Consider the following 25,107-nt stretch of genomic DNA (forward strand, 5'->3'; position numbering starts at 1 on the left):
TCTCATTCAGCACATAACATCCATCAGAAATATAGACAGCTTTCTGTCAGTGGAAGTGATAGTGACTGTCCTCCTCTGCAAGGCTGAACAACTTTGGGTATGATCAAATCTCCTGACTATTTCTCTCTATTTTAGCCAAGTCCCTCTTGAAAAAGAGACATTAAATTCCATCGTCACCAGCCCATAAATGTCCTTGCATGTTTCTTTTTCCCTGCAGTGGGGTTATGACTTCCCCACTGTGTTTGTGCTGAAAATGAGAGTTGAATAAACTTTGACTGTACTGCGTTAAAGTGACTCAGGCTTTCATGTTGACTTAGCCTGGACCAGACAGTGAAGTGCAAAGAGCTGCTTGTGGATGTGTAGTTGTGGGGAATGTATCTCTACTAGGAACTCCAAGGCCTGGAGAATGACGATTAAAAAGTCAGGTGGACTGTTGATATCCAAGACAAAACAATACACTGATTTCCTTCTCTGTTTATGGCAGGTTAAAGCACATTTGCAGAAATAGAAGGGAAAAGTTTTGTGTGGAAGGAAAGCAAAAAGTTATTTTCAAATGTTGTTTCCCAGATGCTGAACTGTCCCAGACAGATGTGCTGTTCTAAGAGCTAGTCAAAATTCCTCCTTGTCTCATTCCTAATGAGCCATTTTAAGACAAACTGTGTTTCTTGCATTGGACGTGCTATGTGAGTATGTACATGTAGATGTCATCCAGTAAAATTTTGGCCCATCATAAAGACAACAGGCAACTTGAACCCTGTGTGCAGTGGGGAGATGAAGGCACGTGTCCCATACAGCCGGATGGGCTGGGTCAGCAATAGCAGCTGAAAGCACAAACCTTTGTGTTCAATTCTGCTTGGGTTTCTCATGTAGGAGATGCTCAATAGCCTAGTCTATTGTATTTCATACAAATTTCTCAGGGGTTGCCCACCACCCTAAAAATATAGCAAATGTAAGTATGACTTTACAACTCAGAATTTTCAATTCTGTATCTTTTTACTTTTGTTCTTGCAGTTGTAATGCTACTTTCTTACATTCTGTCAAAGAAAACAGAAGATTCCTCCTCTGATACCAAACCCTTACAATTTCCTTCGATATTTTTCTGTCTCCCAACATTGCTTTTTTCCTTCTGGAGTAACTAGGTTGAAAATTTTTCAGTTTAGCTTGTTATGGATTGATCAGTCTGGGCATAATTGAATGCTTGATATCAGTGTAAGATGAGCCTGAAATAACCAGAGATCATTTAAAAAGATTTTATGGTAAGGACAGATTATGATTTTGTTATAAGCTCCATGCTGGCTCATTAGTCAGAAGCAATGGAGGAAGGAGGAGCATGAATTTCTGAGCATGAACTGTTTTTGGATAAGTCTGTTCTTCCCATCACTTAGACAAAGATCAAAGGGCTGAGCAGCCCGATGCTCAATGACATTTTGCACAGTGCTGCAGCCAGCAGAGCTCTTCAGGCAGCTCCATGGAAGGAAGCAGCAGATCCAGACCATCAGCCTGGGGGCAAGGCAGTCTTGCTGTGATCTGTGCAGCAGATTTATGAAGCAGCTTTCTGCATAGGTCATAGTTCATATATTATATATGATTTTATTTATATAGCACATTACACTATGTTTGCTCTCCTGGGTAAGCTGTCATGGGATGAGGCAGGGTGTGAATTTAGTGAGCATCATGATCCAATATCATTGGAAAGGCAACATAATTAATGTGTGTTGAAACAAAAGAGGGCAACGCTTCCTGCATTTATTGGAAATCAAGGACATAAACATCAGAGTTACCATGGAGTTGCTGATAGTCTGAGTTCATGGCCTTGTTTATGTCATGACATTAGTAACTAATCTTACAGCTACATTATGAGTGCATCCTTGCTATTGTTTACAGTAGATTTATAAACTATCTAAATAGCAATTAAATATAATAGCCTTGTAGATTGTTTGTGGTTGTTCAGAAACCATTGTGCTAACACATTACTGTGATGCAGTGGCATTAATCTAGACAGAAGAAAAGTGGTGCTTCAGTGTTCTTTCTGCTATGTCTGGCAGCTTGATTGCTGCAAAAACAAAATTAACATATTGTAACTGACACCAGGAAAAGGTAATGTATGACACTGGGGTGTTTCTGCTTTGAGGTCTCCATGTCTCCTACTGATCAACAGCTACTTCCCCTCTCCCTTAATTACAACATAATCTAAACATTTGAAAGCTTCCTCTGAAAGAACTGTTGTGCAGGTCAATCACAACCTTTAGAAAATTGGTACCTTTAAGAGTGAATATAGTTCTTATTGCTTACAATTATGATAATTCTGTTATTATCTATTATTTGGTTTCCACCTCATTTGCAATGTGTCTGATGATTTTTGGAGCATGGATCGTGTAAGGGCAGATTTTTGTCCACTGCCAGGCATTGCTCAGGTAGCTCATGGTGCCTGTGGTGCCCAGTACCTGCATAATTTAGTGCTCTGTGGTGCAAGAGCTGGAGCAAGTCAGAGCTGAATGGCTTTGAAAATTTTGTACCAGTATAGACTGATCTTCAAAAGAAAAAAAAAAAAATCTGCAGAGAAGAAATCAGAGCCATTATGCACTCCTGGACACTTGCAAAGCACCTGTAATGCAAACTAGATCAGACATTGTAGCCTGCAATGCTGTCTGTGAGAGCTCACAACCTAAATAGACTACAGAACTATTGTAGGTGAAAGGAATAGGAAATAAAGCTGCTTTGCAATATGATCCCATAAAACTTCCCTTGAAATTGTCATCCTGTAACATATGTGATCTGTATAGAAAATTTCTAAGATGTGAGAAAAAAATAAAAGGCTTTTGGAAGAAGTCTGTGTAATTGTAACTCACTAGGTCACTAAAGAATATTGTATCCTTTGAAAATTCACACCTATTAAAGCTTTATAAACCACTTTGCTGTCATTTATATTATCTGCAATACAATAATTCTCTTTGCTTTTTGAGATGGCTGCTGTAAGAAAGACATTAGCAGGATAATCAGTCCCACCAGTGAAATGCATAATGAGTGTTTGTGGTGGTAGTTTGCCACCCTGCATTTCACTTGCCTCTCAGTGAGTGAGTGTCCTCTTCATTATCATGGAGCTTCTTCCACAGCTGATTCCTGTGGGCAAGAATGGCAGACACCAACCCTTGATTCTGCTCCTTTTCCAACAAAGTGCGAAGTACCTCCTAGAAATGTGGATTGACAATGTGATTTTGTACACAGTGTGTGCTCAGTTCACCTGTGTGGAGCAGTAAACCAACTCCTTAATTTGGAAATACTCTGGAACCTTGTCACAGGAAGGCTGGGGGCGTACCTGTTGTCCTGACCGTGGGCAGTTTGAGTGACCCCTGTGCCAGCAGTTGGGAGTCTCCAACTGTAGATAAAAATGGGCCAAATGACCTCACACCCCCAGGTCAGCACAGAGCACAGGAAAAGCCACCTCTTTCCTGCTCCCAAATAGAGCCCTGAAGGATTTCTGTGGCTCTCTCCACCATGTGCCCTACTCTTGGCCACAGAGGAGCTTTGATACAGGCCAGGAGGTTTGGATTGCCATCATGGAATTTCTACCTTGGTACAGCAAACAACTGTTCCTGTCTAACACTGTGTGCCCAGTCCTTCTGGATGATATTTTCTTCTCCAAATGAGCATTTATCTTTTCTGTGAAAGGCGAAAAAAAAAAGAAAAAATAGTGATAACACTGTTGTTGCGTTGGCACACAAACCACATCATCTTAACTACACCTTGTTTTTCAGCAGGAATCTGCTTCAAGTAAATAAGATTTTGGCAAGGAGAAAGGGCAGGAAGGGGTGCTCATCTTCTGTAACAGTGGGGGTAATAATGGTCTGACAATTTCATTTTAAGTCTGTGAGTCTCAGGAGTATAGTAAATGAAATCACAGATGACAAGAAAATGTTTGCTCAGTTTGGACTGGAAGAGAGCAGATATTACACTGTGACTAAAAATAACATAATCAGTGACTCTTGGAAAAAAATTGTCTATCACAACTTTGGAGGATACTGAATGGTGGTAGAGAATATGCCAAACCAGGTATTCATTTGAAAGCTATTGCATTGATAGATCCTATGTGTGAATTGCAGTATTTTTTAAATTGCTGAAAACTAATTGTAAATTTCTGAAGTGGAGCTATTTCTATTTTTTTTTTCAGATCTGTGAACCAAAACTTAGAAACAAATACTTTAAATCCTTGAATGAAAACCCAACTTGCTACCTTAACAGCAGCTGTTGAAAACTGGCAACCACATTGTCTCGATGTGGATGCGGGGCTTTGATTTTAGTTTCTTCTTGCAATCCAAAGTTAGTTCTAGTATTACTTAAAAGACAAAGGATATCCGCATTTTTCCATAATTACAGTGAAAGCAACAGTAGGAATTGAGACCACATTTTTAGAATAAAAATTACTTTAAAATAATTCTAAAAGTAATTATTTCATTTATTATGCCACTTATTTATTCTATGCAAGACCATTTTTTGTGCTGGACTTCCCGTATGTTCTAGAACAAAAGGGCATCAACTTTTTGGATATATACAATATACACGTGTGCATACATTTTATCATGCTGTATAAACTTAGCACTGCCCCTGAAACTGGAGAAGTCATGGTTTAATCTCTGAAGAGCAAAGTACAATATTTGCAGGGCAACTAAGGAAATATTCTTTATTTGACTTTGTTCTGCTTCTGAATAGCTGATATTATTTATATTAATGGTTGTTAGTGAAAAAACATTTTTCATATGGAAATCTTAGTGAATGATCTTGTTGCAGACAGGTAAAAATGTTATAAAAGAAAAGTCTTATAAAATATCAATTAGGCCCTGCTACTTCATCTAAGCTAACAATAGTTTACAAGTTCCCATACTAAAATGTCTTGAAAATAAGAATTCATTAATACAACAATCCATTCCTAGGGTAAAAAACAAATACACCTGTATAAACAATAAGTTCTGTTCCATAAGAATCAGTAGAAAAAGTATGTAAACTGAGTAAAAATACAGAAGTTTGATAAATATGCAAAATACCAGGTACTGACCAATGAATTAAGTGTAAATGTATTGTTAATCATTATGATCTAACACAGTGATAATAATGCCAATCTAACTTCTAATAATACTATAAAATATAACATATGCAATAAAGATTGAGCTTTTCCTGCATGAAGAAAATGTAGTTTTAGCTAACTTATTACAACATGATCTGAGTGGGGGCAGCTGGAATCGGCCCTGGCTAATGTATGGTAAGACAAGAGACAGAACAAATGGAAAGAGGCAAGCCCAGACGGAAAAGCATCTTGAAGCTTTTGAAGAATTAATTATGCAGCTAATTGGCTGGCAGTGTCACAAGAAGGGATTGGGACTGTGCAGAGGAAGCAGCAGGGCAGCGCAGCCTGCGCTGAGGCGCAGCCATCGGCCGCCTGCGCGGAGCTCGGGGTGGGCTCTGCAGCACAAATGTCCTCAGCCCTCTGCAGAGCCACGAGTGGAGTTCAGCTCTGTTCCATGGAGTGCTGGGCTCTGAGCTCACCGGTGCTGGCCACAGAGGGGTGAGCTGTGTGTCCCTGCCCTGGGCTGCCCCAGGGGCCGTGCTCCATGTCCTTAGCGCTGTCATTAGCGGCTGCAGAAGCATGTCCTGCATGCCTGGAGGTCTCCCTCTGGGCATAATCAGAAATTTCTTAGTCTTGTCATAGCTCATATTTTCAGTGTGAAAGGTGAGGAAGACTGTCATGTTCTTTGGGGTAATAAGTGGGAGTGCTGAAGTTGTTCCAGTTTGGAGTAGTTATCTATTATTGGTCCAAGACTCTGTGGAAGAATCTGATGATTTTCTTGCACCACAGGTAGAACTCTTACCTGTACAGAAAGTGCTTGTTGCACAGATTTATTTTTTTTTCTAACCAAAGATTTATAGATAGAGGTGACTTCTTTGTTTCCTTTCCAGCTGCATCTGCTCTGTAGCTTTAGAGTTTGGCTGGCACTTTCCTTGAACAAGGTGTTCATCCTGATGAATCCATGAATTGGCAAACAAAACCTGTAGCCACACTCCACATTTTTTTTCTTCCAGCCTGTTCCGGTCCTCAACCAGCCTCTGGGGGGAGAACCTTCTTCTAATACCCAACCTAAACCTCTCCTGACACAACTTCAGGCCGTTCCCTTGGGTCCTGTCACTACACAGAACAGATCAATGTCTGCCCTCCTCTTCCCTCACAGGAAGCTGTAGCTGCAGTGAGGTCTCCCCTCAGTCTCCTCTCCTCCAGGCTGAACAGAGCAGCTCTGCTTTTCTTCCACCTAAAAAAAACTGGGCTTTGGAGTGACCTCCAGCAGCTCTGGGCAAGCTGCAGCCGCTGCCCGGCTCGTGCTGGCACTGAAACGCAGCCCTGCAACCACAGCAGGGATTCAGTGTGGATGGGCCATGCAGGAGGCTTCAGTGGAGCACCAAAAGGGAAAAAAGCGGAGTATTTTTCTGTAATTTAGCAGCTTTTCTCTGCCTGTAGTGTTTGAAATGATTAAAGACACGCAGGGGGCCTCTCCAGCTACTGGCACTAGGTTTGCTGTTCAGCTGGGGAGTGGATGTCTCTGTTTTCACAGCTGTCTGCCATCTGCAGCTAACTTGGACTGGGTGCTCTGCTCCAGACCTCAGCCTGAAAGCAAATCCTGTAATTGTGAAACATGTTGCAAACATTAAATAAGTGTTTTGGAAGGAATTCATTTAGAAGAAGGTTTACAAAAAAAATGGTTTAGAGGATGCCAGATGTGGAAGAATGCAATTAGTGCTGAGGATTAGTGCTGAGGTAGAATATTAGAGCAAGCAGGGCCTCAAATTCTTCACAGTCAAATACATGTGATCATTACCAAGAATTAATATCTCACTAAGCCAAAACATTCTTGCAGGTATTTTTCATTAATTTGAAAATACTTAATAAAATAATTAAAGAATTTCTGTGGGGTTTTTCTCCATTTGGTTTAAGACTTGATGTGCAAAATCTCTAAGAAACCATAAAGTCACATAATTTTGAAGGCAGTAGATTTTGACATTTATCCCCATTTACGGCATTGTTAGCTGAGGGTCTCAGCTAAAAATTGCTTTAAATTTTTGAAGAATACTCATGAAGATGGGGAGAAGAGGTTAAAAAACATGTAATAATAATTTCCACATACAGTAGCATATCCTGGTTCCACTTTGTGCCTTTTTCAATTTACTTTCTTATCATTATACCTGAAAGCATTGAAAGCTTACTGGGCATAAAGCTACTCATGTATTCTTGAGAATACCTGTCTGATACACAGTTAGCAACTCCTTTTTTAGCAGTTTGGGAAGATTCAGTAGTTGCAGTCAACATTTTAGTACTTGTGATGTAGTAAAGAGACCCAAGTGTATACTAAGAAAAGCCTTTTACTATTACTTGCTCCCATATACCTGCGTGGAGAGAGACTAGCAAGGGAAATCTTGGTTTATGTAGTGTTGCTCAAAACACAATATACAAAGTGATGAAGTATGTGAAGTCCACTTCCTGGAAACTTTTGGGCACTTGTTTAGTTCTACTTGCTGAAGTCAGGTAAGGCACATGTGTTTGCAAGACTGTGCTCCAAGGATTTGTTTGGTTTTGTTTGTTCTGATCAATTATTCTTATCCCAGGGTCATGATATGTTATCTACCTTGCACTGCTGGAGAGTTTCAGTCTCTCTTTTAGGAAAAGTAGCTGTCTGAGTTCTCTCCCAGCCACTTTCTTTCTCTTTCGCTCAATTTTGAAAACCAAATTGTGGCTCATGAATTCAACTTCCAGGTATTCTTGAACTGCAAGTAATCAGTAGGAGCAGCTGCCTTTTAAAAAATAAAAATTTTCTTCTAGTCTCTGTGTTTTTGAAAAAAAAAAAGATTGGAAATAAATTTTAGTGTAGCATAAAGCAGAATTGTAAGGAGGTTTCATCAGAAAGCATTGGTGATTTTTAAATGGAGCAAGAAAGAGAAAAATACCTGAAGCAAAGAAAAGGATCTTGGGTATTGTGCAGGGAGGGGAGGGCTTGGCGTTTAAGGACTTCCCTTCCTCTGGGGCTGGAATTTTTTTTGCATATTTCAGCTGAGGAATAGTTCCATTTCTACTCTTAGTTTGTGGGCTCTTGATAATTCACATACAAGAAAGCCAGTTTCTGTTTTCCTCCTAAAGCCACTTTACATTTGACACCACCTTTAGCTGCTGGCTGGTGTTGTATCTGCAAGCACAAGGTGAAAGCAAGCAGGATCTACTCACAATCTTGGCAACAGAATTAATGTCAAGGGGTGATCTATTAAAATTTCAGTATTTTAGAACTATGTGTAAGGTAGATTTGTATCTTCTCGGTGTTATACTGGGAAGAAGAATTCACAGTAAGTCTGCCTTTTGGAAATGCCTTTCTTGGATGCAAACTGATGGGAGATTGGGCTCTGTGGCTCCACAAAGTACTTGTGCTTAATTGAATCCGCTGCCTGCATTCACTGGGAGAGAAGTGAGAGCCTCTCAGGCCATGACTAAGGAGCCTTCACAGTAATGTTATCTCTCCTGTTGCAGCTCTGCTGCCTGTTTTGCTGCAGAAATCAACATTTTAACTCCCAAGTCCTTATTTCCAAGTGGTGAATGGGTTAAATAGTTGCAGAGGAGCCCTTTGGCATGGTCAGGGCTGGAGGGGAATGCAGCCCTTGCTGCAGGGGTCAGGCTCTGTCACTGTAGGAAGAGTGCATTTCTGTCAGTGCACACAGTAATCCAGGGGCTTCCTGTGGAAAATGGCACCTCCTGAAATACAACAAATATTCAAAATTACAGAGGAGATTAAATGCCTAACCATAATGGTGAATCTTTCTAAGATGATTTACAGGCAAGAGAAACAGATGTTTTGGAATGCTGCAGGCAGTGAGTGCAGAGCCATTCTTGCCAGAGCTCCAACCACTCATCCATGTGCACTTCTGTGCAGTTTAGTTGTGTTGAGGAACATGAATGGTTGTATTTCATAAATTTTCTGCAAAGGAACATGAATTCTTCCTTGTTAATGTTAAATTCAAGTAATCAGTGAGCTCAAGGCTTGCTCGGGAGAGAGCTGCTGTGTCACTTTGAAGCTTTTCAAGAACTTTAAAATGTTACAATATGTACATTCAAGGAAAAAATGGGGGTTTGGAGCAGCTCTCAAAGTTGAAGGAACATGTATCAGGAGTGATGAGGAAAGAGGGGAAACTTTGGGTTATAGAGTAGACTAAGACTGTGAGGATGTTCAGAGGGTGACTGAGAACTAGTTTAGGATGGAGGCAAAGCTGTTTTATGAAGTGAATGAGGAATGAAGATGGTACAGCCACAATTAGTGGCACAACAGTGAGTGTCCTTCAGAGATATTTACTTATCTGGGATCTGTCAGATGGAATTAGCAATACCTGCTAAGTAGCATTAACAGGATTAAAAACCTTCTCAGGGTTCAGTCATAAAATAAGTAATTCTTAATCCTGTACTTTGTCACTGATCATTTGAAATGAAAGTTTTCACTGCAGAGACAAGACAATGTGGGTATCCTCACAATTAAGAACAATAACAGCCTGAAAAGGGGGGGGAGAAGTAAAAATCATACTCCTGTTCTTCAAAAATGAATGAGATTGATTTATTTTAATTAAAGAAGATTAAATAAAATAGAATCATTTGACCAAGTAGGCTTTTTTGGTAATCTCTTGAAAACTGCTGTTTAAATAAGAGATTGTCAGCTGTCAGTAAGAAGTTGCTTCGTAGGAAGCAATAGTCATTAGAATGGTACACTACTTAGTCTACCTGAAATGGAATCTAATAGCAATAATTTTAGTTGACATAAATAACAAATTCTTGGCTAAATTATTTTATAAGCAGTTAACCATCCCTTGGTTTTGCTTGTAATAATTTCTTTTACATTAGAAATAAAAGTGCATTTTTAGTGTGGAAATACACATTTACAGAAAGTTCTTGTTGATGTTATTTCAAAAGCATCCAGCACTTGATACATCCAGCATTCTCTCATGGTTGTTTTCTTTTGCTGTTGATGTTGAGTGATACATCAGCTTCCCAGAAATTCTATGTTCCAATATAAAGCTCAGTACATTTTGGATTATTCAAACTGATTCAGCTATTTATGCTTCAGTTTTGAGCTCACTGCTGAGCTTTGAATTCTGGCCATAAAGGACTTGCTTCCAAGTCACCCCCAGTTCCCAGTAATGGTTAAAATCATTGCATTGCTCATGGTATGTAAAACCCCTCATCTTTATAGCTTTCTGCAGCAGAAATCATGAAGTGGCTACTGCTAAAAATCATTAGTTTGGGGACTCATAGGAAAATCTATTTCAGATGGCAATTTAGAAGCAAAGGGAACAGCAGTAATAGTGACAATAAAACTTTGCTCTTTGGTTAGTATTTTCCCATAAATCGTTTATTATGGAAGTATGAGAGAATGATAAATGACCAGGCTTTTTAAATAGTCTTTGGTAGCAATATATTTACTTCCTGTTACATTCCCCGAGACACTGTATATCATCACTGTACAGTGCTGAAATAGTGTAACAAAAACTTCTGTGGCATTTGGCTTCTTTAGTCCTGTCACAGATGCATTTTCTCAGTGTGTATTGAGGTGGTGTATAATCTTGCTGTTGCTTTGATTGTGGTGTTAAGCTGTGGAAGTGCACACATGACCATTGTGATTTATTGCACTTTGTCATGGAACCTGGAACTCAGCCTCACAAAATGAGTGAACTTTATACCCTTTGCAACAAAGTGAGCAGGGAAAGAGCAGACAAGGCTAATGAGCGGCAGTGAAGAAGGAAAAAGGAGGATGAGGAGCCCAGACTTGAAAAATAAAGAGCATTTATATAGTACACTTGAGATAAAACATTGGTGTGTCAGTCAGAAGTCATCAGCAAGCTGAGAAAAGTGAACTGCAGGCAGCTTCTCCAGTGTGTTCTCACACCATGATATAAAGCTGTAACTTATGATGTATGTACTGTGCTGTATGTCCTTGCAGAAGTGCATTTCACAGTTAGAAAGCCAAATGAAAATTTCTTTACTCATTCAGCTGTTATAAAACTTGTCTCCTGTATGATTTTGAAGAATTTAATAATATTTTTTAACATGAATAGGAATATTTCAACTGGAAAGACAATTTCAAAGGAAGGATTTGCTTGACATAAATATTAAAAGTATGTTTAGTTTGTCCAATTTTATAATAAAATGGAATATGAAGACAATGTTGGGGCAAACTCATGCTGAATTATTCTGTAGACTGTTCTGAGCCTGAGGAAATTATGTATTCATTGCTGAAAATTCATTTATATCTACCAAAATGTTGTTTTTTCTCTCCATTTCTCTTACCTCATCTAGATTTATATATTTGAAAATAACATCTACTATCAGCCTGATGTAAAGAGCAGCTCATTGCGCCTGACATCCTCAGGAAAAGAAGGAATTATTTTCAATGGAATTACTGACTGGTTATATGAAGGTAAGCTGGACGAATATATCTGCTTATAAAAACAGATGCAAGGTCCTCGTACAGACCCAACAGCACAAATCTGTTCATTTCAGAAAATGCTCAGGGTGGGTTTGCTTCCTTCCCTTCTCATTTTCCTGCAAGATTGCCTTTGTATCTGCTCATCTGTGTATTGGTTGCTGGTTTGCATATAGCAGTGTTTTCTGAGAAAGAATTCATTTCAGACCAGAATGTAGTAAATGAACTCTTGGTAGCATGTAAAAGTGAGCAGGGAAAGGGCTCAGTTGGCTGCTTTTAGGGACATCCGTGATGATCCACTTACAGTTAAAACATCCCAACAGAACAGATTTGAGTGGGGGATAGCTCAGTCTGTCTTCTACAGCCAGTACCACAGAATGTTCCTCTCTGCACCCAAAATACTTTTAACATAATGATAAATTTAAGGGAAAAAATAAAAAAGGGAGCAGATTATCTAGCTTGGTATAACAGCTTAAAATTATTACACATTTCAGCTACTCTTTCTATGGGAGTCATGTATTCTATAGATAAATAGCTGGGTGTTAATTTACCTGAGGCATAGAATTTCTTGTGTGAAGAGTTTTTTTAGGAATTGTGTTAATGCCATACAGCTTGAAACTTCACCTTAAAAACGGTCTATCCACACCTCTTGGCATTGCAGTAGTTATGGGCAAACAGCTCATTGTGGGGATTTTTTTCCAAATCTCTGCCCAAGTGAACTCTGAAGTTAAAATGGTAATCTTCATCCCTCATCCTGTATCTGATAGTTACCCAATTCCAAGGTTTCCATTAGTGTTTTTAAGCCTTTTAATGTGGCAGCACGTTTCAAAACAAAGGAACATTTTTTAAATGGAATATAATTTTATATGCACTTAATAATCTTAAAATTTTACATGACAGCATGCAGACTGAAGAATTTAAGCAGATATAGCTCATTGTAGTATATCAAGTTTTTGCTAAAACGAAGTGAAGTTAATAAGAGTCACAGCCAGGAGAAGCAAAAGTTGTATCGTTTGGGACTAGAAAGTTTCTGAGGTGTTGTGGGAGATGATCCTAAAGCCTTCCTCGTGAAGCATGTCCTAAAGCCTTCTTTTAGTTAAGAAGCCTCTTTGCTCATTATTTTCCAAGTTTTTTAATCCCAAGTAGGATGTTGCATTTCCTGACTTGCAGAGTATGCTCTGGGTTCCCAGGGCTGCAGGCAGGCAGCAAGCCCTTCTCAGCTCTGAACACCATGGAAGTCAGGGTGAGAGGGAGTTCTGCCTGCACATGCTGGAGAACCCCAATGTCTGTTGGCACAGGAACACACTGCTCCACTTTCAGCAGTTTTTTTGCAGCATCAGAAGCTGAGCAGGCTGAATATTTTCCAGGTGAATTTGGGGGATTTTCAGTTGAATCGAGCACTCTTCCTTCTTTGACCTCATTTGTTTTCTTTTATCTTTTCATGAGATCGTTATTAGCATTTTACCTTACAAAGCATTTGGGAATAGCTTTTCTTTGTGTGAATAACCTTGTCTAAATGCAAACAGTAATATTTTAAAGCAAACATAATTGTGGTTTTTTGCTATCTGATATTCACCATTCGTTCTCTGCTCTTCTCCTGTGTAAAAGGTTTTAGTTATCCAGCCAGGGAGAGAAGCATGACCCAGAATATATGACTTTGAATATAGGTCCCAGCTTAATTTCACCTAAACTTAGATACTTCAACCCATTAAGCTGCTTCAGAACTCTCAGAATCCAATTAGCAACTTGGAGAGTCTCTATCGACAGTTTAAGTAGTTTTGCTAGGTAGTCCCTCAAATTAGGTATGCAGTCAGGCCTTTTCCCTTAGTACACTATTCTCAATTAGTTTTCCAGCCAAATTCTTCAGATTTAAATACAGAATCCTTACTAAGCAGGCCAACATATCAAATACATAATGAAAATTCTAGAGTTTTCACAAGTGGAAGAAGACTTGTACAGGGAGAATTCAGAATTGCTGAGGAGCTGCTGGGACTCCAGGAGTTTGGGTTCTGTGCCTGTGGTTGCCTCTGGTTTGTTTCTTTTGACTGTGATATACAATTACAATACATGTAAGAAAACACTGAGTGACATTCTTGAAATTTGATTCATTTGGAAAGCAAATAAAATGTGAACGAAGTTTTGGTTCAGATTTTCAAAGTTTCACTCCAGAAGAAGTGAACTTCCCAAGAATTAAAGCTGTCCACTAGACTGAGACAAGAAAATTATAATATTGCACTCCAAAAATTATTACATAAATATGACTGTGTGAAGCTCTGCATGTTTTCAGGTGCCACAACTCAGAGAAATCAGGTATATTGAAGTTCTATATTAAGAAGAGAAGAAAACAAATTGTCAATCTCAAAAAACACCCCAAAGCTCCAATTTATTTTAAATTATTTAAATTTAACTAAACACACGTATTGGAATACAAAAGAACTAAGCATATGTCAGTAACAACCATCTTTCACATTTAGATGATTTATTGATATTAGTGAACGTATGCATTTGAGGAAAATGCATAAAGCTTGGTCCTTCAGTGTTCCTTTTTATCCAACCATTCAAGCCAGGTTGATGTGAAATTACTGAAATTACAGCAGACACATTTCAGGTTGGCACAGGGAGAATAACTTGGTGCCAGCTGAACAAGGTGGACACTATGTGTGAGGTTTTTTATGGATCCTAAGGAAATCTGGTTTTGCAGAGGAGCTTCTCCATTCCCACATTGCCCACTGGTGGTCTCCAGACGGGGAAAGACTGGCCTTCCTGACCATAAATGACTCTCTGGTGCCCAACATGGTTCTTCCCAGGTTCACGGGAGGTCTGTATCCAAAGGGAAAGCAGTATCCATATCCTAAGGTAAGATGAGTGGGAATGCAAGCCCCACCTCCTCTTCTGTGTTCACTGATAATATTCAGCCATGTGGAAAGAGTGTTTCCAGACTGTTACAGAGGCTGGTTTTGTTCGTAATGCTTTTCAGGAAATAATAATTACATGGGGTTTTTTTTTTCAGTAGATTATAACTGCTGAAAAGAAACTATTGGGTGAGGGGACAGCAGAGAATCTAATTTAAATCATTTCATCACTGATATTTGGCTTGGTAAAATCAATCCAGCACCTCAGAGAGAAGGGTAAAGCATTTGAAGGAATGTGTAGGAAAAAAGATCCAGCCCCAGCTGCTCTGGAGTCAGACACTCTGTGTGCAGAGCTCAGGGCAAGTTCCTTCACAGATACAGAGATCTCAGTAGATTGTGCTGTTGTTAAGAAATGTGACAGAGTGGCATTAAATAAAATAAGCCACAGTAACATATTTTCATGGCTATCAAAAAGAGAAAAAAAAATTAGAATTATCAATGTTTTAGAGAAGTTTTTTTTTTTTTTAGATTTGTTTTGGAAAGTGAAAGAACAGCCCAGACAGGGGTAATGCCTGAAATCACTTCTCATTTTCTGGGGATTTTCTGGTGAGGTACCTCCATATCTGCTGTTCTGATCTTCCAGCTGATCAGTTTATCCAGCCCTTGCACAAAGAGTCTGGGTTCCTTTCTGACAGGTCCACCTATATGGTACTCCTCTGGCATTTCATGGGAAGTTTATTGAGAGCTTTAGAAAATATTCCTCTTACCTTGCTATTCCTGCTACTGCTTTTTGGTCATGAACCTTTATTCTTAAAAGCTGAACAGTTAGACTGTACCAGGTACCATGAAACAATAACATACATTATATAAATAAAATATATTTGTGCTATGAAATAATGCTCCAAAATAATTTTAGGCCTAGTTTATATTACTTGCATTGGCAAAACGCCTTGAGTGACAGAGCAAAGAATAAAATAAGGAATATTTTTAAGTCAGCATTGTGAATGAGCAAGGAGTAATATTATTTCATTAGCAATTCAGCATGAAAGTGATACACAATACTACTTCAGTATTCTCATTAATGAAAAAAACATTATCTTTATTTAATGTCTCCATTTAATACAAATTTAGCTGCTCGTTAAACATCATTAATTGGTAATGAAGCTGGTGGTGTAGCAACAGATTACAAAAAAGATTTGATCTTTATTATAGAGTGCAATCATCAGAGAAAATTATAACTAGGATTAAAAAATAAAATGAAACACACATGTTTTGGTGAGCACTGGAACATGCTTATCTCTCTGTGTCCATGTCATACACACAGACTGTATTCTTTAAAAAAAAAGTTTTTAAAACTTTTTTGTTTCCTGGCAGTGTTATAAATACACAGATGCCACTTCCTTGTCCTCCATACCACTCAGAAATTAATGGATAAAGCATTCTGATTTTATTTTGAGATAAACCAAATTTCTAACAGGAATTTGGGGGTGTATTTCAGCCTATGAAGAGCCAAGGACACAACTTTGTCATTTACTATAGTAAATCTGTAGAATCAGTGACTTTTTCTTTTTCCTTCCAGTATTAAACAGGGCTCAGCCCCACTGAGGAACACACTTCATGATTTGTATCCCAAGGCTGTTATGTATTCCTGTGACATGAAACTGAAACTTGGGGGTGGCATGTCTAGGACAGGGATGTGGGACCAGTAGCACCTCCTTGCAGCCCTCCAGAGCCTCTCTTCCTATTTTCATTGCTTTCCCTTCCTCTCAGGAGCATCCCTTAGTAACAAGCCATGTTACAGGAGAAGGATGATTCCCACCTCCTTGTAGACCTTCAAGATTTATCAGACTCATCCCAGTGGGTATCTATCAAACTGCCATGTTATTCCCCTTTAGCCACAAGAAGCATTTTGTTTCCCTGGGAGCTGGCCTGCCAAAGCAGCTGGCTCCAGGTGCAGACCAGAAATTGAGATTTTCAGCTCAGCATAAAAGGGAAGGAAGACTGAGGGAAAATGGTAAAGAAAAAGAGAGGCTGGAGAGGAGGAATGCTATCCAAGACTGAGGCAGTGCAGCTTTTCAGAAGAAAGAACAACAGCATCTGAAAAAGGCTTAGCTGGAGGCTGAATTTACCTGCTGATTTAGGAACTGACTGTGTTTTGGTAGCTGACTTCACTGAACTAGACAAAGCCACTTCTAGTGCTACTCACTTGCTCTGCACAGGAAGGTCTTCCATCAATAAAGGGTGGTGGGAGAATCACTCAATACTTCATATTTTTATCTGTGTGATTCATATGGCTATGAAATTATTTTTTCAGATTTAAGATATTTGAACTTGAATAAATATTCAGTCTTATAAAGATACTGACTTATGTTGACAAATGACTCTGCTCAGCTGTCACTGATTCAGTGCCTCTAAAATTCCTATTTATTTTTTCTTTTCCAAAGGCAGGTCAAACAAACCCCACAGTAAAGCTGTATGTAGTTAATCTGTATGGACCAGCACATACCCTGGAACTGATGCCACCTGACAGCTTTAAGTCAAGGTATATAATTTAATGGTGAAATATTTTATGGTAATTGTTCCCAAAACAGTCAGGATGTTAAGAGTGGCCGCTTACTCACAACTGTTACAAACAATCTTAGGCTGGTGTAGCTCTCTTCTACATAAATTGAGGTATTCTAATTTATTGCACGAACAATTTAATATTGAATTATGCCTTGCAATTATTAGTGTCAACTGGAATGCTTACTGATTGTATTAGTAAGAGAAATTATTTTGAATGAGTTGAGCATTTTGAAGTATTTTCTTTCTATTGATGGGCCACTGCTAAAAAATCTAATAAAATCTGCTGCTGTTTGATAACCCTTCATTAATTAAAACACTGCTATAAGATCTGAAAGAGATTTCTTGCCATCAAGATCAGCATCTTCACTCTCCTTAATGACATTAAAGTTGAGCTTTAAGTGTCAGAAGGTGCAAAGAAGTTTAGCAAAAAAGCAACGTATAAGAAAAGATTCCCAAGAAAAAGGTAATCTTGAAAATGTTGTTTAGGTGCTATGGTTTCACTTCAGGGTTTTCAGATTCATTTTTCCTCCTCAGCAGATGGAAAGTAATAGTAGACTCAAATATTAATGTTAGTATCTTAAAACTTTTCTTGTCTTCTTGAAACTGAAGCCAAATCTCTTTGCCAGTTCTTTATAAAGGTATTGTTGTTGTTCAATTGATAAAAATTCTGGCTTGCTTGTACATGAGAAGACAGAGTAAATCTATTTAAACCTGGGGAAAAAAGGTTAGTTTCTTCTTAATTTTAACTTTTAAGGTATAATTTCTGTGCTGTAAAACTTAGAAAGATTGTATATTTGTTAGCCAATTTTACTGTAAATTGTGAATTTGACTCGGGATTTCAGCAACAGCCTTCTCCCTGGTCATCAACTCATATATGTCCATATATCTATATATAGAGGTATGAACAATGTGCTTTAAACAGGCTTTTCTACAGTGAAAATCTCTGAAGTTTGTAATGATTGGGAGGGTATTTTTCTAAATTATTAGCTTTTTAGTAAATGTAGCAGCTACCTTTAGTAGTCAGTTTATTTCAGTGTGTTTCTAACCCTTTCATTATGGAGTTATTAATAAATAGGTCATGAGAGTCTTTCAGAATGAATTTGAATGGTTCATTATCACATATAGTTTTAAGGATCTTTCAGGGCAGTAACATTTTTTAGAAATAGTTATAGGTTATTTACTAAACTATTATTAGAAATAGTTATACAGGTCATAACCATCTGCTGTTATGGAGAGATTCAATCCTACACAGAGAAACCACAGAAATAGGAAGGGAGGGGCAAGGGAAGGGGAAAGAGGTTCTGTTAGTTAACCACAAAAAGTAGCATTCAGATTCTCAACTTGTCCCAAATTGTGTCTGGTGTAAGACCTTTGAAGACATAAAACTGTTTCCCTGATTTTTAGCGCATCTGGGAACTTGATGTAAGATTGAATAAATTCAATGAATAAGTTCAATGAATAAATTCAATGAAAAATTAATTTTCTTTTTTTTAGAGATCCTGTAAAGGTACCTGGTAATATTTCCCAAGTCCCGTTCAGGCTGTTGTGATATAAAGATAGGGATAACTTGTAAATTTTACTCCTGAAAGTTTCATTCTATAGAAAAATTTACCACCTACTATGCACTGTTAATGCCACAAAAAGCCTGACAGTCTTCCTTCAGATACCTGGTTGTATTTCATGCAATTACTGTTTCCCACTTGGTGCTTCCGTTTCATGTGTACAGTTATGTTTTCTTCAGTGACAAACATCATTTTTTATTTTACATCAGTCCTGTGTCCAGAATGCAATTAATTTTTCCTCTTGGAAATGGGGTTGTCAGGAAGCTGGAGGTGTGTACAATAGAGCCTGAGAAGCTTGAAGACACAAACTGATTGCTCTCCTCCTTGTTTCACCTGGTGTCATGGTAGATCTTGTTTTACTTGTGCATACATTTTTGCTCCTCAGTAAGATTAAATACCTGTTAAAGCAAAAAAAAAAAAAAAAAAAAAAAAAAAAAAAAAAAAAAAAAGAAAAAAGTAAATATTAGACTCAGAACACACTTGAAGTCCCATTTCTATTTATCATCCTGGTATCCAGATGTGAAAATACCTGTTTTACTAGAAGTCAAATATGAAAGCCAAAGAAATCTGCGTGCTGAGTTGTTCAGGTCTGTTCTGCAAACACAGGAGCAGGCTGGGTGAAGCTGCAGTGCACTTCTGTCTCCTGCCTCTTCTGTGTGCAGCTTTGCTGCTGGTGCTGCTCAGCATCTCTGATCTAGCAAGGAGCTTTTTGAATGTATAATTAAAAGCCTGTTGTCAAAGAGTAATGAGATCTCTATCAGTAATAGATTAAAAGCTAATTGTATTCAAGCTAAGCCCCCTGTTTTAAAGGGGGCCTGAGTTTTTTCCAGACAAGCTGACTCCACTGTTGCACATAACTCAGCTGGACTGTGAGAGCTGCCAGCAGGGGAGAAGGGAAGGAAATAGCTGGGCTGGGATGACAGACTGCAGCAGGTCTTCTCTTAACATCCCCAGCCTGACAGCCCAGCAGGATCTTGGGAAGAGGGAGGCAAATCCTCCATAGCCCAAGGAAAGCCTCATGTGCTCAGCCAGGGATGTTGAGGGACAGTCAATCTGCCTGATATTATGAGCTGTTTGTTAATACAGGAACACATTGATAGTTAGAGGGACCTCACTTTTCTCCAGAAGTCCTGTTATAAAATACTTATTATTTTATAATTTTGAAGTGGGCTCTAGCTGAACTCTAATATAAACTCTAATAATGTAGAACTTTTTTTTTTCCCTTTGGCAGTAGGACTGGATTATTTTGCAAAAATGTGTGTCATCTGAAGTTATTTGTTGTAGGAAAATACTGGCTTCTGTTGGAGTTCAGTGCTTGTTTCTAAGCTGGCTGGAAAGTACACAGTTCATGTATATTTGCAAGCATATGTCTCACAGTTGGTAAAGTTTGTGTATATATGCAAAAATTTCCCAGGGGAACATCACACTGAAGGACTGAGCCATCCCACTTGTAGGAACACAGATGCTGGACATTTGGGGTTATTTTCTCCATCCTTTAGTACTGGCACTGTCATGCAGTACAAATTCAGCATTTGAATGAACTGTATATATGGGGTTTTTTTCTAAAGTCTAATCTGAAATATCAATGATCTGAACATTGTGTTTTCAAATATTTTGCTTAGGGAATATTATATCACCATGGTGAAATGGATAAGCAACACCAAGGCTGTGGTGAGATGGTTAAACAGAGCTCAGAATATCTCCATCCTTACAGTTTGTGAAACCACAACTGGAGCTTGTACCGGAGTAAGTTGTTTGGGTTTTGTGTTGGTTTGTTTTTCTTTTTTCCAAGGTCTCTTTTCAAGGTTTCTTCTGCAATTTGTTGTCATATTCAGAAAAAGATATTTGGAAATCAGTTTGCAGATGCAGTAGTTGCAGGCTGAATATAATTAGTCAACAGGGAGGAAATGGATGTGAGAAAATTCCAGATGTGGTGAAATGAGTTCATGCAGTTAGTAACTTTGGGTGACATTTTCAGAATTACTAAGCTTTGTTCATTCATTAGCTTCATTGGAAGCTGCAGTTGCTGAACATCATGTACTTGGGATATAGCAAGAGCAGTGACAAGCTTGTCCTCTGACAGATATTTTCAGCTGGCTGGTTCCTCCTCTCTCCCCCTGCAATGTTTTGTTTTAGATCTTTCTGTCTCTCATAGCTTCCATACACTTAAAGAAAACATGAAAAATCCTTGTAACTCCTTCAAATTTGGTTGCAGAATTTAATAACTTTAGGGAAAAAATGAAAGGCAACAGGGATATTTCATTTTTGAATATAAGCCAAACTGAAATACATTTTTCTCTTTGAATCCAGACACATTCTACCCCTGGACCCAGACTTTGACTTCTGATGCTCCTGCATTACATCTCCCCATTTTCACAGTCAATCTTGCATCTTGAATGCATTTGGCTGCTTTCCCATTCTGAGTCACAATCTCTTCCCAGAACCAGCTAAAAGTATAAATATTTTCTGTACATGCTGATATCAGTACCAACAGATGCTCCAAAGCAGAGGGTATAATTTGGCAGTGCAAATGGCTATGAATGATTAATGTTGGCCTCTGAGTCAAAAGGCTGCCATCAGTGTCTGCTACTGAAGTCAGTCATATTGAAGTGTTAGAGATTATTTCCAAGCTCCTCTTCTTCTTTTGCTGCTTACTACAGGGTGCTTTTCCTCACTCAGAAATTATGAATGAATCCCCAAAGTATGGATTAAGATTGTGACCATGGAGATTTGGATGCCTGTGAACCTTTTGTCTTTTTATTAAGAAAGTTGGTCCTGAAGCACTGCAGCTGCTTCTGAGGGAAACCTTTATGTGCTCCAAGGTCAATTGGACTTGTTGGAAGTAGGTATCCAGGGAGCTGTAATCCAGTAACACGGACAGACTGAGAAGTCCCACTCCAGCATACTTACAGTGCATCAAAGGACATTTACAGGGGGGTGAGGAAGGATAGTGATGCACTCTCACTGTTGTGAGCACAGCCCAGGCCTGGCTCATCCTGGAGGGTTCCTACACTGCACCCTCTGCGATAAGGTGATGCTCTTGAAATCACTGATGGATGAGGAAAGGCTAAATATTGTGAGAATTTAGAATTGTATCACACCATTTGATTTCAGCTGTAAACCTTTTTTTTCTCTCTAGGATGTTGCACACGTCCTCAGTTTCAAAAAGGAATGTATAAAACCAACTGCTGCAATAGCTACAGATTTTCATTTTTCAGGCCATATATGTACAGATTCTTCTATAGCTAATAAATTTTCATTACTTCACTGTGACTGTGTCAATTTCCAACAGTTGATGTGTATTATATTTTTCCCAATAATGTGTGCATGATATTTGGTTGTTTTGTAGGTTTTTTTATCAAATGGCATGATGTGAAATATGAGTATGAACAATAAAACTCAATAATTTGTTTTTATTTTTTTTCTCATCACTAATGCCACACTACAACCCATTAAGGCACAGGATTGTGATTTGAAAAGGTTTCACAATTTGAGCTTGATGCTGGCTGTTTGCCCAGTGTTGATGAAGGACCTAAAATATCCAGTTGTCAGATGATGCCTAGAGGTAAAAAACAAATAGAGCTGCCTGTGCAAAGCTTCTTGATAGCTAATCAGAAAGGACTGAAATGGCATTATTAGCTCCCCTGTGGTGTTCTACCAAAAACTCTGAATAAAGCAGCTGACTTTGTAATTAAATTATCATTTGTTTCAATGCAAGTGCCAGCAAAGAGATGAGGAGATTGTAACACAGTAGAAAAAAAAACCAATTAAGTAGCTAGAGACCTTTTGCTGAATTTGGGAAATATTTTTTATCTATAGCTATTCCATAAAAGCATTTTTTTTCCTATTTTTTTTTCTTTTAGAAATATGAAATGCAGTCAGATCTGTGGCTTCCTAAACAGGTACAGTATAAATGCTATTTCTGGGTGCATAATGCATAATTGCTTCATTGTCACTTTTATTTAACTGTGTGTTATTTCATAAGCTAATAAAATCCCAAGACACCTGTGAGGGTTTTGGAGGCAATATTCCCTTCAGTTTCTGGTCTGTTTGGATTCAGTTCAGTAAGCATTTAGATGAACAGCTGATTAACTACCCAGGTCTGGGATGGTGGAAGACAGACCAGATGAATCTCATTCCAGGCATGTCCTACTTACTGTGATTTGTTTTTGATTTAAAAATTATCTCAGCAAATTAAAGCAGGAGTTCAAAGATTAGAGGTCATTTGGGCTATAATTGGAATGAGAAAGTAAAATATTTTAAATTCATACCCAGAACAATATGTTTAACTAATATGTCAGCCAATTATTCCACTTTCAAAGCTTCAGAAGAACTGTCCAATAACTGGATGAAACACATTCCATTTAGACTGCATTTCAGGCTTCATTTTGCAATGTGCAAATGAGAAATCATTTTAACAAAAAAACCCCTATGCTTTTATAGCAAGCCAATTCCTTTAATATTTCTGTGCAAAGCTAGACATGGAGAGATGGTATCACATCAGGCTCCATTTGGTGATAAAACCCTGATTCAGAATATCACTTCAATGTGCTTATTTTTTCCATACATCTTTATCAAAATCAGTGGGCGTTAAACATGCACTTAGTGCGTCCAAACCATTCAAACTTTTGTTCTCCTCCTCAGCAGTAGGAGTTGTCTCTGACATTATTTGTATGTCTGTAAAGGACACTGTCCTGGAAAGTCCCCCTGCATTAGGAATGAGAATACCAGAGGTAATTACCAGAGATCATTATGAGGGAGAGTTCTTCAAGGGCTGTAACCCACGCTTTAGGACAGGCTTGCACATGGCATGAACTATATTCAGCTTTAGCCACCACTTTTTTGTTAAACTTAGCAGAATATACTTAAAACCTAAGAATGTTTTCTCCAACTGAATTCTGAGCACAGCAAAACCAAGGAGATGAAAAAATCTGGGCTGATCTTTGTTAAGAAGTGTAATGAGAACTGTGCCAGACTAACACAGTGTTACACTTACAGAACGAAGAGCCCGTTTTCTCCAAGGATGGCAGTAAGTTCTTCATGACTGTGCCAGTGAAGCAGGGCGGCCGTGGCGAGTTCCACCACATAGCCATGTTCATTGTGCAGGTAAGGCTCTGGTCAGGCTGCTTATGATATCCTGCTGGTCATCTGGGACTTTTATTGTGGCTCAGGGAAAGGCCTGAACTTCACTTTAATCAGAACACTTGTGTCATGGTCATTTGTAGTGTCCAGGTTCTCTCTCAGTGCAGTGGGATGTATTTATAACTTCTTCCAGAATAAACAATAATTTTACCTTCTCTAAATATACTATATATGCATATTTTTAAATAACGAATAATTTTAAATGTCTATTCAGAACCTGCTCTTACAGAACACTAAGGGAGGCAATACCCAAACTTAAAATTTGTGTGAAAGTTAGGACACTTTTATTACCATTTGCAACATTTTTCAGTGGCTTCCATTTCCCAGGGTCATTACTTTTTCCAAAGAAGAATCTGAAAGAAGATAAATTTGCAGTGTGATTTTGAAGGTCACCAGTATGAAGTTGTGATGAACTAATAAAGGAAATTATGCCCTGGAACGGAACAATCCAAGGCATCTATTTAAATCATCAGAGCATTAATCCAGGTGCTGTAGCAGAGCCATATAACATAGGAGAGATTACCACGGTACCCAAAACATCAAAATAACAGATTTGTGCCAGGCAGCTCTATCTGCCTTTATGACAGTGTTCTGGTATGAACATTATTAAGTGTGAAATATGTTCACAGTGCACTGCAGACAGAACAAGAACAAAAGAACTCTAATGACAGTTTAACCTGAAGAAACGAGAACAAAGATACTCATTCACTAGAGTAAATATATCAGGAAAGAGTCAGTGAAGATAAAAGGGATCACAGACATGTCGAATTTTATTTCCTAAAGAAAACAGTAACTCAGATGACAGTCTGGTAAAGGTGTATTGATATAATAACCACATAAAAATTCACACCTGAGCAAAACCATTTAGTCAGTTGTGGTGGGTCTAGGGCTGGCCAAATGCAAGTGCACCCACTAGAATATACTTATTCATTTCCTGCTGTGAGATAGGAGTAGGAGAAAGGCAAAGGAGCCTCAAAATGTTATTAACAGTAACTAAAAGAAAGCTGGGCTGGCTCTGTTACCTGTTTCCAGGCCAGAAGGAAAAGAGAGAATTCCCGGGGTTTGTTAGTTTTAAATTGTGAATCTCACAGAGGCTGATCTAGTTTTTAATTGGCTTATAAACACGCTTACTCTCAAAGCCAGGCAGCAATTGGTTTTGCTAGGCACAGAGGGAGCTCTCAACAGCTCCTCTCATGAAAAATCACTTCCATGGGTGGCTCCAATGCAAAACCAGCACATCAGTCAAGTCTTATTTTGGTATCTTTCACTGTATGAATAAGTACCTTTAAAATACATGAAATTATAGTGATCTAGATCTGAAAGTTTACTTGCAACATTCCCAAGAATGTTACAGATACAATCAAGTTTGTCTTAACCTTATAGGCTCTGACATTTCTTGCTACTAAAAAGTTCAGGAAACTTGATTCTAATTCAGGAAAATGTTTAAGCAAAGATCAAGCCCACTCCTATTCAGTAAGGTAATTAAATACATGCCTA

General features: G+C 38.4%; 1 protein-coding gene across 7 annotated transcripts in view; it reads left to right on the plus strand.

Moving 5' to 3' along the window:
• DPP10 (dipeptidyl peptidase like 10) overlaps nucleotides 1–25,107 on the plus strand; it is a 444,603-nt gene that overhangs the window by 391,409 nt on the left and 28,087 nt on the right. For all 7 annotated transcript variants that reach the window (XM_068195261.1, XM_068195263.1, XM_068195259.1 and 4 more), the window contains 6 exons: nucleotides 11,363–11,483; nucleotides 14,191–14,345; nucleotides 16,786–16,883; nucleotides 20,091–20,214; nucleotides 22,332–22,370; nucleotides 23,467–23,574. In XM_068195261.1, the coding sequence (XP_068051362.1) occupies nucleotides 11,363–11,483; nucleotides 14,191–14,345; nucleotides 16,786–16,883; nucleotides 20,091–20,214; nucleotides 22,332–22,370; nucleotides 23,467–23,574 (645 nt within the window). The remainder of the gene's footprint in view (nucleotides 1–11,362; nucleotides 11,484–14,190; nucleotides 14,346–16,785; nucleotides 16,884–20,090; nucleotides 20,215–22,331; nucleotides 22,371–23,466; nucleotides 23,575–25,107) is intronic.

The sequence above is a fragment of the Anomalospiza imberbis genome, chromosome 7 (genome assembly GCF_031753505.1).
Source record: "Anomalospiza imberbis isolate Cuckoo-Finch-1a 21T00152 chromosome 7, ASM3175350v1, whole genome shotgun sequence".
In the NCBI taxonomy this organism is placed as follows: Eukaryota; Metazoa; Chordata; class Aves; order Passeriformes; family Viduidae; genus Anomalospiza; species Anomalospiza imberbis.